The sequence below is a fragment of the Falco punctatus genome (assembly GCF_963210335.1).
Source record: "Falco punctatus genome assembly, chromosome: 1".
In the NCBI taxonomy this organism is placed as follows: domain Eukaryota; kingdom Metazoa; phylum Chordata; class Aves; order Falconiformes; family Falconidae; genus Falco; species Falco punctatus.
In genome coordinates, this window is record NC_137580.1 from 123865108 (window position 1) to 123882879 (window position 17772).

The window sequence follows — 17772 nt, forward strand, 5'->3', positions numbered from 1 at the left end:
CCTGCAGGTTCAGTTCAGTTCTCTAATGCCTGCTGGATGTGGTTTTCCTTGACAGTTTTGTAACATCTAAAGGGAAGAAAAGAAAATGAAGAGGAAGCAATGCGTATGGGCCTTGATCATGACAGGGCTACAGCTCTTTGAATGTTAGCTTTGCTCCCTGCTGCAGCATGAAAAGTTTTTTGGTCTCTGCTAAATCGTGCTTCGAGTCAATGTGGGTGGATCATGCACATGAAAGACCAGGAGCAACAGTTCCTAGAGGCTGACAGCATGGCTGTGGATCAAGACTTCTGCCTTTTTCTCTATCGATGGGAGGGACTGAAGTCTACATGGGGGTCTTTGTGCAGAAAGTCTTTATACAATCTCATTTTAAAGGGCGGGGGGGGTGGGGGGGGGTGGGGGGTGGGGAACCCTGCAACAACAACAGCAAGAAAGAATACTCTCCAGGCAGGGGGATCAAGCAGAGCAAGCTGTACCCTTTCCTTAATAGCAGGATTTCCTTTTTACTAAACCACTTTTGACCCCAGTATGCAGCAGCCAGGTAAACCAGAAACTTCAGCTGGAAGGTTTGGCCCTGCAGCTTCTGGCAACAGGACAATATAGTGGAAATCAGATAAAGCCGCTTGTACATACCACCTTGCTGTGAATTAGGACTGTTCTTGTGCTTTGCTGTTGAACAATCAATTTTCCGAACAAGAGCCTTTCTTTTACATGGTCAGGGGGCTTAATTCAACCCTGGAATAAATGGGCAGCTACCAATGGGCCAAACTCAGCTTGAATGTTGCTCTAGTTAATTAAGAAGAGTAGCATCAGGGCTAAATTTGGCAAGGAGTGTTTAAGTGACTGACTTCAGAGGCAGGGAAGAAAAACCCTTGCTTAGCTCACTGCATCCAGCTCTTCAAATGCAAATTAACCTGTCAACATCTGCATGCAGCCACCCAGGACAGCTGCAAAAAGGAGCTCCCAGCACCCAGAAGAAGGGCTGGAAATGTTTAGTTCCAAACAGCTATTTTCTAAAATAATTTCTAGTAAATAAGAATACATTTAAAGTGGTAAACTGAGCATCTGCTACATGAAACGAATGGAGAACAGCATGTGAAAAGAAGCATATGTCAAGTATGCACTTCAGATGCATTGACTACTTGCCTCCAAAACAGAGAGAATTTAAACATATTTGCAGCACACACTGAGAAAAAATTGCCTCTGCAACCCAAAGAAGAGCCTCAAATAACAGCACAATTTAAGTTTGGCCATATCTTGCCTTTCCCATGGTGGAAGGGAGCAGTTCATTGTATTTCAACTGCTGCCTGGCTTCTCCTACCAAGGCACGCGTCGGGAATGCCAAGCCCAGACAGCTTTTGTTTGGAGCAAACAGTGTCCCTTTACTGGTACATTTAAAAACCCAGCAAACCAAGTCGCTGCCGGAGCCAAATTATACCAGATTTGGTTCATTGGAGGGAAGACAGAAAAATACCCCCGTGCTTTTTACAAATTATCTTATCTGCCAGCCTAAGAGACGGTGACATCCTTCCTCAGACTGATCCAGCCACGTGTACAGCAGGAACCCAGCTCCGTCGCTGCGAGGGGATTGCTTCTGACTCAGTCTCTTCTTCAATACACTACAACTCGGGGAAATTGCATTTCAGTATTTTGTTGAGACTGTTATCCTCAGACAAAGTCTCTACTGACTTCACTGAAGCTCTGACTTACAAAACAAGCACAGGATAAGGCCCCTTCAGCAGGGAGGAGACGCTGCCTTTCAGCTCCAGCTCTTCCTTGCGAGGCAGCGTGCAGGAATATTTCGCTCTCACTTTCAGTAGAACAGGGCACAGGACAAGCTCTGATTTTTTTTTTTTTTTCCTGTGCCACCTGTCACTCTGCCAAGGCTTTGCTAAGTTTTTGGTTCTGCAGCCGCGATCTCACGGTGCAGCCATCTCCTCTGGTCCCTTCAGGAAAGAGGGAAACTGGAATGGAAACAAGCCATGAGCAGCTTCTGCAGAAATCATTTTGCTATGATAATGCGGTATAATTAAACAAGACTCATAAATCCCACCACCACAAAAACCCATGGCTTGTGCCAACACTTTTACTCATCGGTGGGTTTTCAGCCTGAATCGGAGCCGAGGAAGTAGTAAAGACCTTTGGCTCGGTTGCACTTTGCCCTGGTCACCTTGGCATACCGTAGCATCTTACTAACCAACAGAAAATGAGAAGACGAAAGAGAAAAGCCTCCGGAAAATCCTGCAACCTACCAGCCACAACTGCAGTTCCCAGGGAGCACCTCAGAACGGAGGTCCCACTCCCTGCCCCTTCGCAGCGCCGCCACCTCTTTGCTCGGGTTTGCTTCAGTATTTTTCCTCCTCCCGATCCTGGGAACTACGATTAGGAAAAGGAAGAGCTGCCATTGCAACGGCGGCGAACTGACACGGGCCAGCAGCGGAGCCGAGGTTTTCGCCCCCTCGGCTTGCAGAGCAGCGCAGCGTGGTGCTGAGTGCGCGTCCACTACGGCAACAGCCGTGGTGCTCCAGGAGTTCCATTTCCACCGTGCCTCTGGGCCTTGCCTTGGCATCTTCATTGTTCCACAGCGAAATAAATAAATAAAAATCCAAGGGTGGCATAAAGGCAGTACAAGATAGGGAACGCTATAGAACAGGGTTACCTAATGGTTAATTTAGAAAGGAACGTATTAAAAACGTATGAAGGTAGCTACATATTGATGCTGTATAAATATTTAAAGGGATGCCTCCATAAGGGCAGCATTCCAAGCTACACCTAAAATAACGCGTGTGAAGGAAAATTAAAAGAATATTTCACCATTTGGACTTGTTTAATCTGCCTTTGAAAGGCTTTTTCAGCCCAGCTACCGAATATTAGCATGGGAAAGGATATCAGACAAAACTCAGTTTTGGTGTAATTCTACCACAGTCAGCAGAGTTAAACTGAAGATGATTTTCCTGGCCTTTTAAATAGAGTGTAATTTTCTCCATGGGTAGTTATTAAACGCTATTGAGAGAGATTGCTGCTGCTGTTGGAAAGGCTTCCTGGAGAAGTCACTCTGTCCCATATGAATAGCACCAGTGAAAAACCAGAAGGTTTGTAGTTCTTACAACTTGAAGAGTCCCTGAGGGCACTAACTACACCACACATCACTGCCTGACCCAAAGCTAAGAGCACATATCTATTCCGAGTTGAGATATCCTGGCTTGACATCCACTCCTACATTACAAGAATTCTGCCTGTAGAAATCGCTTAAAATATTGGAAAGGGCATTGCACAAGATATCCATGTGGACATTCGGTCCCATCTCCATCAGAGAGGACATACTCCTTAAGTGCACTTTCTGAGGCTCAGCTGCTCTGTGTTGCCGTTTCGGGGCTGGTTAGCCTTTCCCAGCTGTCCGAAGCACTGGCTTGGGAAAGGCATCCCCTTCCCTTCTTAGTTTGGAATCTGATTCCTGGTGCCTTGTCTGCACCTGGAGCAGTTTGAAGGGTGCAAACACACCCAGCTGAGTACCTACTGCACGTCCTCACGACGTGACAGGCATCTTCAGGCTGATAAGTCCTAGACTGAAAGGTTTCTATTTTTTTTAGCATTGGCAAATTGCTGTCAGCAGCTCTCAAAAGGCACCTCAAGGATCTGGATCTCAAGAGGATGATGCTGCCCCTCACGTGGGGCGCTGAGTCAAGCCGTGGCACAGCATCAACCCTCCTGCACGCTGACAGGGGCAGCCCCCCCAGCACACGTATTTCCAGAACTGCTCTTCCAAGGCACCTGCCTAGCCAAGGACCCTGCCCTGTCTTGCAGAAATCAGCAGCTCCATACTTAGGAACACAGCACCAAACTTTGTCTGGATCATGCATAAATCCAGACAAATCCTGGCTTAAATGGAGGCCAGACCCAGAGAATTATTTAACCATTCTACAAAAACCCTAACTAGAAAGACTCTGGGGATGAAAACGCGTGAGACCTCATAATTTATATATGTACTAACATCCCACTGGTGAAATTAAAATGCAAAATAGTATCTCTAAACAAAATTGTGAAGCTCTGTCCCTTGAGATAATTAAAAATTAAATGGGCAAAGCATATACCGGAGGATCTGTGCTTACCCTTATAGGACTCTGGGCTAGATCGTAGGTATTCTTGCTCTCTCACAACTACAATGCCGAGCTCCAAGAAAGGGTTTGTCTGTGCAACACAGCAAAGCTCCGCAATAATTACCCATTGTGCTACGTGATGAGCCATCCTTTTGGTTCTTCAGTAACCCGTGCACCTGGACTTTAACTAAAAGCAAATAATATGCACAGAAAACATTTTTATGTAAGAGGAGGTGAACATCACTAAAAATCAGAGAGCTTTTGTATGGCATGCCAAACTGCTGAAGCGAAAAAATGTCTTCAGTGAAAGGGCTCAGATGTGAGCATGTTTCAGTGCACAGCTCCAGGAAAAACTCTGATAATAAATGTGAGCTTGTTATCGTTGCTTTTCAGTGGGAAGTAAAGCCGGAAGCAGGGTCGTGCTGGCTAATTGAGGCTTACATTTTCATTCAAGCACTGCATTTTAATTATAAACTGGTGACACAAGTGTCACTTAGTCCTTACCCTATTTTAAGTGTGCATACATATAAAAAAATATTTTCAGTTATTAATTTATTCTTGTGATCATATTCATTATCCTACATTATGTCTACCAGGCACGTGTCTAATGACATGTTTGATACATGCTAATTCTTACGCCTCTCCTAATACAGGGCTTACACGCAGATTTTAGGCTGAGTACAGTGCCAGTTGGCCACCAAAACAGGTGCACATCAATGCTATAAAATCAGCATTAGGAACTGTGTACCCATACTCTGGCCAGCTGCAGCCACTTGCTCAGCCGTCCCAGGGCAGAGCACTCATGCCAGGAAAAGGGATAACCTGTGGGAGTAGCTGCATCCAGCGCCGACGCCTGGAGATGCCGACAGCGAGGTCCTGGCTGCCCAGGTCTGGCGCGGATCCTGAACCACTTGCCCCTCGCCCCGCTCCTGCGTGCGAGCGCTCCTCTGATCCAGCAAAGTCCAGCGTGTTGGCTCTTTGTGCAGCCAAAGCCCTGGGTAAGACTTAGAATTCAGGTGGAAAATTTCTGGCCTGTTTTTCCTTCTCTATGGGGTTTTGCTGCTGCATCCAAAGACTGTCTCCAGCTAGAACACTGCCATTTATATACAGGCATTAAAATAAAATGAGGAAAAAGTCACTGGGAATTTGCTGCTGAGAGACACAAAGTCATTAAAAATCAGACCAGGAGTACAAGTAAAAACAAGGGAATATCCCTAGAAAGCAAGTTATGAGGGTAAACCTCCTTCAAAGACATTGGATGGAATGGGATAGCCAGGTTTTTCCCCTCTTAATTTGCCAGCAAACTATAAAGAGGATTCTATTTTAATAAGCGCTAGCGTAGTGGGACATTGCAAATGAATTGTTCAAATGGCTATAATTAGAAGTGATACTGTGAACACAGCCCTAGCATTATTCCTAAATACTACATGTTTTATTTCAGGTCTTGCATCTTTAAGGATCCCAAAGCATCTCCAAAACTGCCTGCACTTGCCAGCGCTAAAGGCAAGGGCAAGAGTACAGCAAAATGTGCAGAGCGAAGGAGAAATGCTTACCAACCTCCAAAGCAAACCTTCAGTCTACTGAGGAGAATCACAAGGATCTTTAATCTCATGATTAGCAGGTAGTGGCATAGTCCTGGATAAATATTTTTGGAAACACCTAAGTAACGTACAAAATGAAATCCTGTTGACTCCCAGTGCAACAGAAGCTTCAAAGACAAACCTTCACTGGAAGTGCAGTTAAGAGTTCACAAGCCACAGTCTTTGAAAAGACTGCTCATCATCTCGGAGCATCTTTTGTCGACAGACAAAGACGTGTTTTCGCAGTGGGCAGAGCTGGGGGGACGCGGCCCAGCTCTGATCCAAACGCAGGGTGGGCAGATCCAAGCAGCGCGAAGCCTGAGCCAAGAAACTCAGCCTCTTGCCAGGTCTGTTGGCTTGGGTTCAGCGCCTGCATAAATGTAGAGGGGCTTTTGGACTGGGGCCGTCTGCGTCCTACCGGTCTGTCTGGAAGAGGTTGGTCTGTCTGCAAAGAGCACGCCGGCGAACCCAAAATTGCTGTACTGGCAAATCACTGGCGCCCCGCTGCCTGCCGGCAGGAGGAGGAGGGTACGCACCCCGCTGACTACGGTAAGCAGCTCCGGGTTTAAGAAGCCACTTCCAAACTGTTACTTAGCTCCCTGATTTATTAATTGATCACACTTTTGTCGTATCTAGGATAGCTCTGCTCGATACGGATGTTTTCCACGTTTCCCTAAGAAATCCCGATTGAAATAGTTAATAAAGTTGCTGAGCTCTGGTTGTACAGAATAAACCGCAGGCAGCCGGCTGTACGCCAGGGGACAGGGCAGGACCAGGGGGCGTCACATTTGGGGCGAAATAAATGAAGAGTCTGGAGCTCTCCCTCTGCAACCCACACTGGAAACCGAGTTCCTGAAGTCTGGGCAGTTCACCATTGCCAAGAAATAACCTGCCCACCAGCCGCAGAGGCGTATCTGCAGAATAACAATCTATTTTGGGCTATTACTCCACTAGCTCAAGTAACAGAGCTCTGCTCAGTCAATCTGAGGGCTTCGACCATGGTCATGATCCACGTGGGTAAAAACGCGATGCGACATAATGCAACTTGCTGTTTCATCACTTTGCTAAAAACAGACGTAACACACAAAGAAACTAACTCTAGCTAATTTTGCATTAAAATGTATGTAAGTATGTAAACCAGCATTGCTATAGTTTACCTGAGTTTAGAAGAGCCACTGGATGAAGATGATTCAAGCCCACTATTGCCATTAGTGAGTCATACACAAAGGAATATTACTAACTTTCATATCTGGCTACCTTCGAAAACTCAGTCTAAATAGTCACAAGGTCTTCCAGCATTAAGAATTTGCTATTTCGTTTGCTTGCGGGCAGCTGGATGCTCAAGGCTGAGCTTTAAAAAAAAAAACCCAATGGCACGGCAATTCTTATAACAAAATTATCCAGCGTCTTGCTAATAGCCATCACTGATATTCAGCGAGCCATGAGATAGGTATGCACAGCCCTAAGATAGGTATATGCAATAAGTTGTATTTTAGATTTGATTATATTTAGGCGATGTACCTCTGGCAAGATCCTATTTCAAGCCATAATTGCGACATGTCATGCTTCCTTTTTAATGCCTCGCAGCAACAATAGATAAACTGTGCCTCTGGGATGCAAGTAAGACACAATAACAATCCTAACGCTATTGAATGCTATATATTTGGACAGGAGAAAATACTCAGTCATCCATATTCTACACAAAATTGCATTATTTAAAATGTATAAACGGGAGAAAACTGATCTGAAACCTCTGGCAGAGAATTGGCAGTGACTTAAAAACGGTTATTAACAAACTTGTAAAAAAACACCTGGCAGCCAAACCAGGGTGGTAATTCCTTGCTGAGCTGGGTGACTCTCCCACTCGAAGAGGGGACGCCTGTCGCTTCTTTATATCTTTGAAATCTTTGGCATTATCAAGCTAACAGGGACTGGCTAAGTGAGAAGCATTCAAAGGGCATAACCAAGTGGCACAATTCCAAAATAGCAATTAAAAGGCGGAATGCTTGAAAGAGAACAATAAAAGAGGTTAATTCGTATCAGGGCCTGGCAATCTGCAGAGGAAATTCTGTAATCCCATAATGCGCTCTCCCGTCATCCCTCTCTCCGAACCATGACCACATGTTTATAATCTAGCATTCCTTCACATACCACATTTGACATAAAATCACTAAATTCCATTGAAGAAGAACTTACAGCACCATTTGTAAAGTAAGCAAGAGCCTGGATAAACACACGGGAAACAAAGTAAAAAAGGTGGAGACAAGAGAACCCAAACCTCCTGCCTTTTGACAAGGATATGACGACACATTTTTCATCGGCAGGAAGGCACGGAGATGCTCAAGAGTTAAGAAGAGAAATGAAAAATCCTACATTTCTACTTGGGGCAGTATCTACCAGTTTTCTAAAGACAGACTCTCACACCATCATTGAAAAGGTGCCTTTTTAGCCAAAGGAAAGTTACCTTTCAGTAAAGAGAGGGAAAGAGAGAATGAGAACAAAGAATTTAAGACGACACAATGCCAGAAGGAGAAGGAGAAAAGAGGGGCCGGACTATCTGCCAGGCTAAATCAAGAACTGCTTCAACGCTTTCACTGCATTTGACCCACAGCATGCAACAACTGGCAAAAATGCCCCCAGATTTGAAGGGAAATCTAGCTAAAGTCTGTCTCGGCTGGGCTATCCATCCTGCAGGCAGCTTGCCCTGAGGCTTGCTATTTTGAGATTTTACAGAGGCCACTTATCATTAATATTACAATAAATCCCAATGCAGAGAAAGTCACCATCTCAAACGTTGCTGTGGTGCTCAGCACCTCTGTGTACCCCTCAAAATAACCGAAACAACCACTCCGAAAGGAAAAACGCAATCCGAAGCCCAGAAAAGAGCGACCTCCTACTCCAGAATTTTGAAGGTAAAATGAACTGATGTACTTTGGGAGCAAAGGCAGATAACTAAAGGGAACAACTCTCTGGGAACAGGGGAGAGAGGACAAAAGATATTGTAATTTAGCTGAACGAAATATGTGGAAGAAGCGAGAGGCTTTAGGGCCAGGCAGAAAATGTCGAGAAGCCCTGCACAGCGCTGGAGCTGCCTACTGAACACATCCTTTTGTTCTGAAGTCATAAATGTGTATCAGCCTCTCAGACATATGGGCAGTTGTGCATTTATCCTGTTTATTTTACTACTCCTGTGCATCCTGCCTTGCCATCTGTTGGTAAGAATTTGGATGCTGAACCATAAGTCTGCGACATAATAAATACCAGTAAACAGAAATCGAAAATGAAGATAAGCACGAAGTAATGTTTGGAAGCAGGACCAATTTTTCAGTTTGGTAGTATGATTTATTTCCTGAGATGAGTCTTGGCTCAGAAAAGAAGGACCAGCAGGAAAGGGTCCAATTGAAGGGGCAGATCTATGATCCCTTCTCTTTATCGGCTTCTTATTGGCATCATTCCACTGCCTTCCTAGAAAGCAGTTAAATTTACGTAGGTGGAGAATCAGACTTAATCCTGTCCCTCAAGGAAGACATGCTTAAACACAAAATATTGCATGTATAAAACATAAGTTGCAAGCAAAATGCTTCAAACCCAGTTAAAGCAGCGCTCCTGCACCTTCTCTGAGCTATAGGACACCCTATGGCTGTGTCCCAGTTTCTCCACATCTCTTCCCTTTTGTTATCAGTATGAGGGAAGCGCAGCCACCCCTCCGGGCCAGGGGCAGAAGGCAACCGGCCCCGAATCGGGCAGGACACCCAGCCAAGCCGAGACCCACAAGCCCTTACGTTCTCCTCCTCCCTCGCCATTCCCGGTTTGGGGAGACAGAAATCACTGCTCAGGTCTTTGACACACCAACCACACAGACACCAACCACGTATCTGGGTGCCGAGAGGCATTAACAGCAGACTTCAAACGACACTCGGTACCTACGTACTCCTACCTCCTCAAAAGAATTAAAAATGAGATGACAGCACTAGCCTCCGCTCCTAATATTTTTCCTTTTTTCCCCTCTCTGTTTCTCAGCTGCACAAGGCTGCAGGACGGAGAGAGCAGACAGATGCCCCTTCTCCCCCAGCTTTTTAAGGACTTCACCTATCTTGCAGCTGGCAAGACCCTGACCACAGCTGCGGGCTGGACAGTGTGACCTGGGCACAAGTAAGGCAGGGTGACCAGCGGGTGGGACAGCACGCACTGCAGAAACGACCACTGCGCTGAAATCTTACGGGAACCCAAACCCACGTTGTTAGATTTGCCTGTTTTACCGGTTTCCAGCCATGTGGGTTAGTAGAGCTGCCAGAAGGCAGGGCAAGCCCTGACGAGGTGCAATGGCTACAAGCTTCTGCCAGTATCCAGAAAGAGTGATACAAGCCCATGGCAGAAGGTCAGTTGAAGGTAATGGCTGCTGGAAGAAGCTCAAAACCTCCATTATATTACATTAAAAAGGTCCCCACGAACCCCAAAATAACTTACTATGCCTCTGAGAGATACTACCACAAATGCCATCTGTCAACCACCTACAACATGCAGCATAATTCTACACAGAATAAAAAAGTAACTACAGCACAACACAGCCGCCAGTATCCTATTTGTATAACCCAGTGCTTCCTTGACTCTTCACAAAACATTTCTGAAACCTAGGTAAGATTAACATTCTCCACATTACATCTTGCACAGATGAAGAAGCTTTACAGCTGGATTACAAATGTGCTTTCATTGGTTTGCAGCCTTCAGGGAGTATTGCTAATGCACAGAAAGTCTCTGGGTTCTAAGTTTTGCATCGGGATATGTGACATGCTGAGAGCCAACAAGAAAAAGCCAAAACCTTCATGTAGCCTGATAGCTCCCTACTGGCTATATAGTAGATCGAGTTCAAGAAAGCAAATTAATTTGTTAAAGCAACGTATATTCAGTCAATTAGCTTTGGATGCCTGTTTCATAGAGCATCTCATAGATGTTTTGTTACATCGATACGGTCATTTGAGAACCTCAGTTACACATGTTCAAAGACGTGCACGTAGGAGATCCCTGCTTTTTTAATTTGAGACTAGATAATGCCTTAACCCATCTTCTGCTGACAGTTCCTCCAGCACAAAAATTTCTCAGCATTTTAAAATGTGTTATACTACGGACAATAATTCAAAGAGACTGAACTCTGCATCCCGAAAGATCGCTCCGAATTCAGAAACTCTCTCTTGCAAATGGAATGCTCTTGAAAAAAATCAACCTAAAAAGGCTGTCAAAAATCACTCCATCAGCTGCTGCCAAAACTACGCTGCTTCGAACACTGTTGCAAAGGTGATGTCGGAGCTCTAAGAATTGCTTTTAAAAACGACTGCAGCATAGCTCTTTCTCAACAGCACGTGTTTTACCAAGGAAACCAAGATGCTACGAGCAGGATATATGGAAAGAAAGAATGAAAATGTGGGCTGAGTCTCAGAAAAGTCCTTCTTCAACGCATTTACATTGGCTTTGAAGGATTCACAGACAAAAGTTCACTCTTCAGGACCTATAACGCACATACAAAATGCATATATATTGTTCTAGAAACAGGCTACAGCACAGAGTAAGTTTCTTGTAGCAGAGACGCCCCTGTGTGCGTTCTCCATTCGCAGCTACCTTCTTCCATAGCGTGCATGTAAGTGTAAAGTGTAAAGACTGAGAAGATCAACCACCTCTTAATGTGCCTGTGGATATAACCTCCAAGGCAGGCCATGGCTGATATTAAAGTCCTATAACATTTGCTCTTCAACAAACACAACTTTGGCAATAGCATTTGAATATAAAGCCTGCACTGTATTTAGTTTACTACAAATAGCGCTGGTGCTAGGACTTCATAGCTTTGCTTTGAGAATACTAAAGAATATCCATTCTTCTTGGATGAGCCATGAATTTGCAGTATTGATGGAGAGCAGCCTGCCTTTATTTGCTTGCCTCAAACATTTGTATAAGCATTTTTATTTTGTTTTCAAGAGTATCCATGGAAGCAGTGCATGCGCGTGCCGCAGTTCCCATGTTTGTGCGCATTCATCCAAGCTGGAAGACTTGCGAATAATTGTGCAAATGTGCATTTGTGCAAGTTTTCAAGTAATAAATGATTTACTTGATCCTTCCTCCCAATTGTAAATGTTCCAACCGCCCAGTCAGGAAGGACACGTGGTTCCTCGGGAATTAAATAACCAATTGCAGCACTTGAAAAGTAAATGGCAAACAGGGAATACTAAAAGCAGTAGACATAATGGGTTCAAAGAGATTCATATTCTGAAGTGTTTAATAAAATACTCTTTGAATAAATTTAAATTACAAGTACATTACTTGATTCCATATCTTGATGTCACAGAGCCTGCAGAGCTCTCTATTGTGAGCTGTCCTATTAACTTCAGCACGATTGTTCACCAAGATAAGCAGTTTCAGTGGATAAAGTGGTGTTTTTAAAATCTTTTTTTTTTTTTTTTCCCTAGGCACATATTATAACAGCAGATCCTCCTTGTGAGTAAGACTGTGTAAGGCTTACATAGTTGTGCTGTACATTTATCATAGGTATAGGGGATGCTGGAAAATTATGGTGGTTCCATCTCTCTTTCTCGGGTTAGCTTGGCCATGAAATTATTATGCCTAAGACACAGCATGTGCTATGGTCGCAAGACTCTGCTCTGCACCAGCTTGACAGAGACCCACAGCTTGTGACAACTCCCCTAACTCGAGTGTGGACATGGGGCATAACAGCAGCCACGTGAAATGGGGCCGATTTGCTCTTATTAATAATGTGTGGGTTGGGGTGCAGGCGTGAGGTGTGGGTGGCTGCACGGGGCTTCATTGGAAGCTTCGTACTCCAGTGACAGTTTAACTTGAGCTGTCAAAACGGCAGTAATTGTAGATGCCGTGGCCCCAGAAAACCAAAGCCCAGCTTTGCCAGGGACCCTCACGGCCATTTCACCGCAGAGCCTCAGCTGAACAGCACCCACTTCTGCTACATGCACATTCATACCAAGAATTATTTTAAACAGTTTTTTAACTAAGGCAATTACCTTGGATATAAGTTTTAAAAATACACACAGAAATACTGCTATTATTTAAAATTCACTCAATGAGCCTCCTACCTCCACCTTTGACAAACACGCTAAAAGAACAAAATTAGGATTATACAGGCAAGAGTTTGACTGATGTATCATTAATGCTGCTTCTTGAGTGACTAAGCTCCATAGTAGTATCGACTACTAGTACTGAAGCATGATTTCATCCCCAAGACAACTGCAGCTCCAAAAACCAATAATATGCTGGATCCCTACACTGTATCACTCCAGTTATCACCACAATGCTAATTTGTTGTAAAATGTGTTGTCTCAAAGAAGAAAAACAGGAAACCATTGAGCAACACCTAATAATTTGATTAGGAGGTTATTCTTTTCCATTCTATTTCAATAATTTTGTTTGAAATCTTAGAACTGGGGGTACTAAACAGGTGCTTCTTCAAAATCCATCGTACAGGTTGTTTTATGGATATAGTTGAGAAACATTTTAATGGAAAATTTCAGCCAACCTGAAATTTACTCAATGAAATGCTTTATTCATGTCAAAAGCAATTGGAGAAGCTGTTTAAGGTATTTTCAGCTTTTGTACATTTGCGTTTTAGATTTGTCTTTTTGAGATAAGAGGGAAATGGTGCTTAGGGCCATTAAAATAAATTAAGTAGGTTTTTATAATTATTACTCCAAAACACAAAAAGAGTTCTGAAAATAGGTTTGAAGCCAGACCATTTAATCACACATGAAAATCTAGAACTGAAATTATTTTCTTGCTATGCATCTCCTCTGAGTTGCAACTATTATGTTGATTTTACTAAAAGACCCATCCACTCTGAATGAGCGATGCTCTGTAACAATCAAGGGGGTGTTGTTTTAAATCGGCTTCTAGAAATGGTTTTATTATTTTATGAAACAAAGGAGCCTTTCCATGTGGAAATCAAAGTCCCACGATATGGTTTAAAACATGAATAATTTAATGTGTCTATAGATTTTATCTTACAAAGACAGAACATACTGAAAATGTAGGAGAGAATGAAGTCTCTGTTCCTCATATCTGTGAACAGATGACAGCTTTCTCAAATTGTCCGCTCTTAGCACACATTTGACAACTTTAAAATCTGTAACTTTGTAATTCGATTATGAGCATCTGAATTTTGAGCAGAACAGCTCAACTGCCGTCGGAGAGATGGAGCTCCTGAAACGCTTTTTTGTGCCCTGAACTGATGAGGATTCCAGGCTCACTTGCACACAGCTGCTGGGTGCGATTTTTCAGCAAATACCCTTGCACATACCATGTGCACCAGCTCACTGGGCAGTTGCAGTGCTGCCCATCGCTCAGGGCTCCAACGACTACAAGTTCTGACTTAAGCCCAGCTGAAACCAAGGCAAACATTCCACCAGTTTCAAAGCTGCACATTTCTATGAATGAGATTCCTGGAAGCCCATACAGAAATCCTGACTTTGGGAAACTCGGGGGTTTCTCCCGGAGACAACAGGCCTGGTCTAGCAGATCTAGCAGAGCAAGCTCAGCAACTCCCGCAAGATACAAACAAACTTATTTTCCGTGGAAGACAGAGACTGAAGACACCAGAACAAGCTCATCGAAGATCACAAGATTCGGTTGAAGCGGAGGATGCTCAGCATCTCTCAAGCAAACTCCAGAGCTCTCACACCCAAGCCCTCATTTTCCAGGTGTCATAAAAGCCCATACAGACAGATCTCCTTTAGGAGTCATAAAGCCAAGCATTATTATTACCCGTAAACCTTCACATTTCAGTAATTCTTTCTCTCATTACCGTCCAAAAATACTTCCTTCTCCTACAGCTATTCTATGTATGCATACTATTGCTAGGTAGCTGATATTTTAAGAGAAAAACCACATTACGGTGTAGCCTGAAATCGTTAGCGAAAGAAGATGAGAACAGCCACGAGGACGAGGTGCTTCTACCATGGCACAGCCTTTTCTGGGGAGAAGCACCGCTCTGAACACAGCTGTGGACTGAGCCACGGCTGGGCTGGGCTGAGCCGGCTGGCAGTTAGAATAAACCATAACACCAGGTTTGCAAAGTTCACGCGTGCTAAGTTGTGCTGATGGAACTAGGTGCACTGCAGCGTGGGGCCAAGCGCATCACGGGGGGGGGGGGGGGGGGGGGGGGGGGAGAAAGACTCCGGCATCCCCCTCCCGCCCCGAGCCACAAAGCGGCTGGGCAGGGGTCCCCGGCATTCCTCCACGCTCTCCTTGCACCCAGCATCACTGGGCTCGGGGAGGGGGTGAGGGGCCCCCCGTGGCCCTGGACCCCTGGTGCCCACCCGCGGCGCGGGCCCTTCCCTAGGGATGCGCCGCGCTCCCACGCCACGCGCGGCTGGCAGATGTTCCCCAGCTGGGCTTCCCGAGCTGCTGCGCCAAACCCCGGCACACCCGCGTGTTTCTTTGTCCCGGGAGCTCCCGCCGCGCCGTCCCTGCAACTCCGTGTCCGAGGGAGCCACACGCTCGGCCCCTGCGGGGAGCGGGCTGTCCCCCCGCCGCCCACCCCTGCCGCCACCACACGGCTCGTTTGCTTTGTCCCCGTCACCCAGCCTGGCCCTGGGGGTGCGTTCGGCAGCCCCCGGCCCGCACCGAAGCACCTGCCCAGCACCAGGACGCTTTGAACCGGTTCCCGGTGCCTCTGTCCGAGCGGAGACGGGAGCTCGGGTCCCCGCTGTCCCGCCCCACAGCCGCGGCGGAGCCCCGAGGCCAAAGCCCCGCGGGGTCCCGGCCCCAGCCCTGCGCGCCCCAAAGCCCCCCAGCGCCCCGCACCCGTCGGGAGCTCCCCAAAGCCCTGAAGCCCCCGGGGCGGGAGGGGGGGGGGGGGCGGCGGAGCGAGGTCGCTCCCCCGGGCAGAGCTCCGCATCCCGCCGCTCGGTTCCCATGGCAATCTCGGAGATGCCGGTTGCCAGGGTAACGCCATCCTCCTCCTCGGCCGTGTCCGAGGCAGCGGCGCGGCTCCGGCTCCGGCTGGGCTCTGCCCGGCGGACCCGGGCGCGCAGCCGCCCCCCCCCCTCCCGCCGCCCGGCCCGGCGCAGCACCCCGGTACCTTCGAGGCAGCAGATCCTCCAGAGCCCCGAGTGTGTGAGATCGCCCCGCGCCCGCCGCGGCGGCCCCTGCGCCTCGTCCGCCGTGATGTTGGTGCCGTTGCAGATGTGGGCGCTGGAGTAGAGCCAGTAGTCGGTGCCGATGGCGATGGCCATGAGGCTGAAGGCGGCGAAGGCGCCCACCGTGGTCAGCAGCATCTGGACGCCACGGTCACACCACACCATGGTGCTTCATAGTCCCCGCACGGGCGCGGGGGGCCGCACGACACCGCCCGGCAGCCGCCGCCGCCGCCCGCGGGAGGCAGCCGAGTCACGGGGCGGGGGGCGGAGGCGGCGGCGGGGCCGCGGCGGGGGGGGCGGGGGGGGGCGGGGGGCTGCTCGCCGCTCGCCGCCGCCGCGGGGCCGGGCTCCGCCGCCAGCCGCGCCCCGCCCCGGCCGCCGGAGGGAGGGGCCGCCCGGCCGCGGACCCTGGCAGGGCTGAGCCGCCCGGACCCCCGGCCCGCCGCCCCGACGGTGCTGAGCCGCCCGTCCCCCGACCGCGGAGCCCAGTGGGGCTGAGCCGCCCCGACCCCGCTGGGCAGAGCCCGGCCGCGGGGCCCCAGCACCGCCGTGTTCCTCGGCTGCCGGTGGGCGCCGTGAAGCGGCAGCTGGACGGGGGATGAAGGTGTGAGCGGGTGCGATCGCGGCCAAGAGCTGTCCGGGGATGCGGAGGGGGTTGCCCCCCTCATGGGTGCGAAGCTCCGCACCCTCGGTGCTGCCCCTGGGGTGGGCTGTGCCCCCCCTCCTGCTGCTGCACAGGAACCACCGTAGCAATGGTGCAAACCCTGCGGGGCCCCGGTGGTGGGATGCCAGGGGGATCCCCCACATTGTCCGAGAGCTGTGGCAGAGAAACTGGGGGTTTAGCCCCGATTCCCTCCGTCCACCTTGCTCTGCCGTTACTTACACCAGGAGGTTGTGGGCAGGTGTTTCGAGTTGCTGGTTTTCTCCTGTTTGGAAGGGGATGGGGAGAATCCAGCACCTGAAAGTATTTTCCCTTGGGAAAACCAAGGGGAGAAATACCCACACCATTTTTTATCGTGTTAGCCTGCCTTCCACCCCTGACTCTCAGCCCTGCGAGTTGACAAGTCCTGCCTCCACCTCATCCCGGTGACAAGGCAGATGAATGGGAAGCCTTCCCGATCAGCTAATGCGTTTGTGCGGAGGGAGCGTGGCAGCACACCAGTTTTATGTATATGAATTAGGGAGTGGGAGGACAAGAGCTACAAACCTCGAGAAATACAGCGCTCTTCCCAAGCTGTGCGTGGATGGCTGCAGGTGCTTGTGTGACTCCGCTGCTCGGCATACCAACGCAGAGATGCTTTTCAGCTGCTCGTCCTTTTCATAAAATCTGGGAAAGCAAAAAGCAAATAGGAATTAAAAGCCTGTCTTTATTTCACAGAGAACTTGGCAAATTGCTCAGCCATGAAGCCTATAAGCATAGCAGAGCTCCAAAGTTAGGGTGCTTGGTCTAAGCATGTAAATTACGCTTTTCTTTTCAGCCGTAGTTTGCAGGTCTATCAGTGCCTTTGCAAAATCACCTTCTAAAATGAATGTCTCCATTAGGGGTGGAAGAATGAAGTCAGGTAAACTCAAAAGCAGAGCAAAGCCTCGTTCAGAAAAACTGGATCGAGCATTTAAGTTTAATGAGGTTCAACAAACTTCTCATTTAAAATATATGTTTGTACCTCTGGGCTTTGGGGGTTTGCACAGAATGGGAAAATGAGATACTGAAACAGCAGGAGGGAAGCTATTTCCATAGCTTTTTAAACCAATCGAGCCTTAATTAATATTATTTATTTGTATTAGCCTATTGCCCGAGAAAGCTGCTTACGGCTGGCGCTCTCCGCAGTGAGGAGCAGGGGAAGGGCTGGGTGGGCTGTAACCGAGGCAGGGATCCTGCTCGGCACAGGAACAGCCTCCTCAGTGCTCCCAGGCCAGCCAGGAGACAGGATGAACGGTGCTTGGTCT

The 17772-nt window shown here is 47.8% G+C and overlaps 1 protein-coding gene across 1 annotated transcript in view; it reads right to left on the reverse strand.

Moving 5' to 3' along the window:
• Window positions 1-16601, reverse strand: part of CACNG4 (calcium voltage-gated channel auxiliary subunit gamma 4) — a 40433-nt gene extending 23832 nt beyond the window's left edge. Inside the window, exon 1 of the mRNA XM_080389127.1 lies at window positions 15768-16601. Within this exon, the coding sequence (XP_080245253.1) occupies window positions 15768-15990 (223 nt within the window). The 5' untranslated portion in view covers window positions 15991-16601. The remainder of the gene's footprint in view (window positions 1-15767) is intronic.
• Between the last annotated feature and the right edge of the window lie 1171 nt (window positions 16602-17772).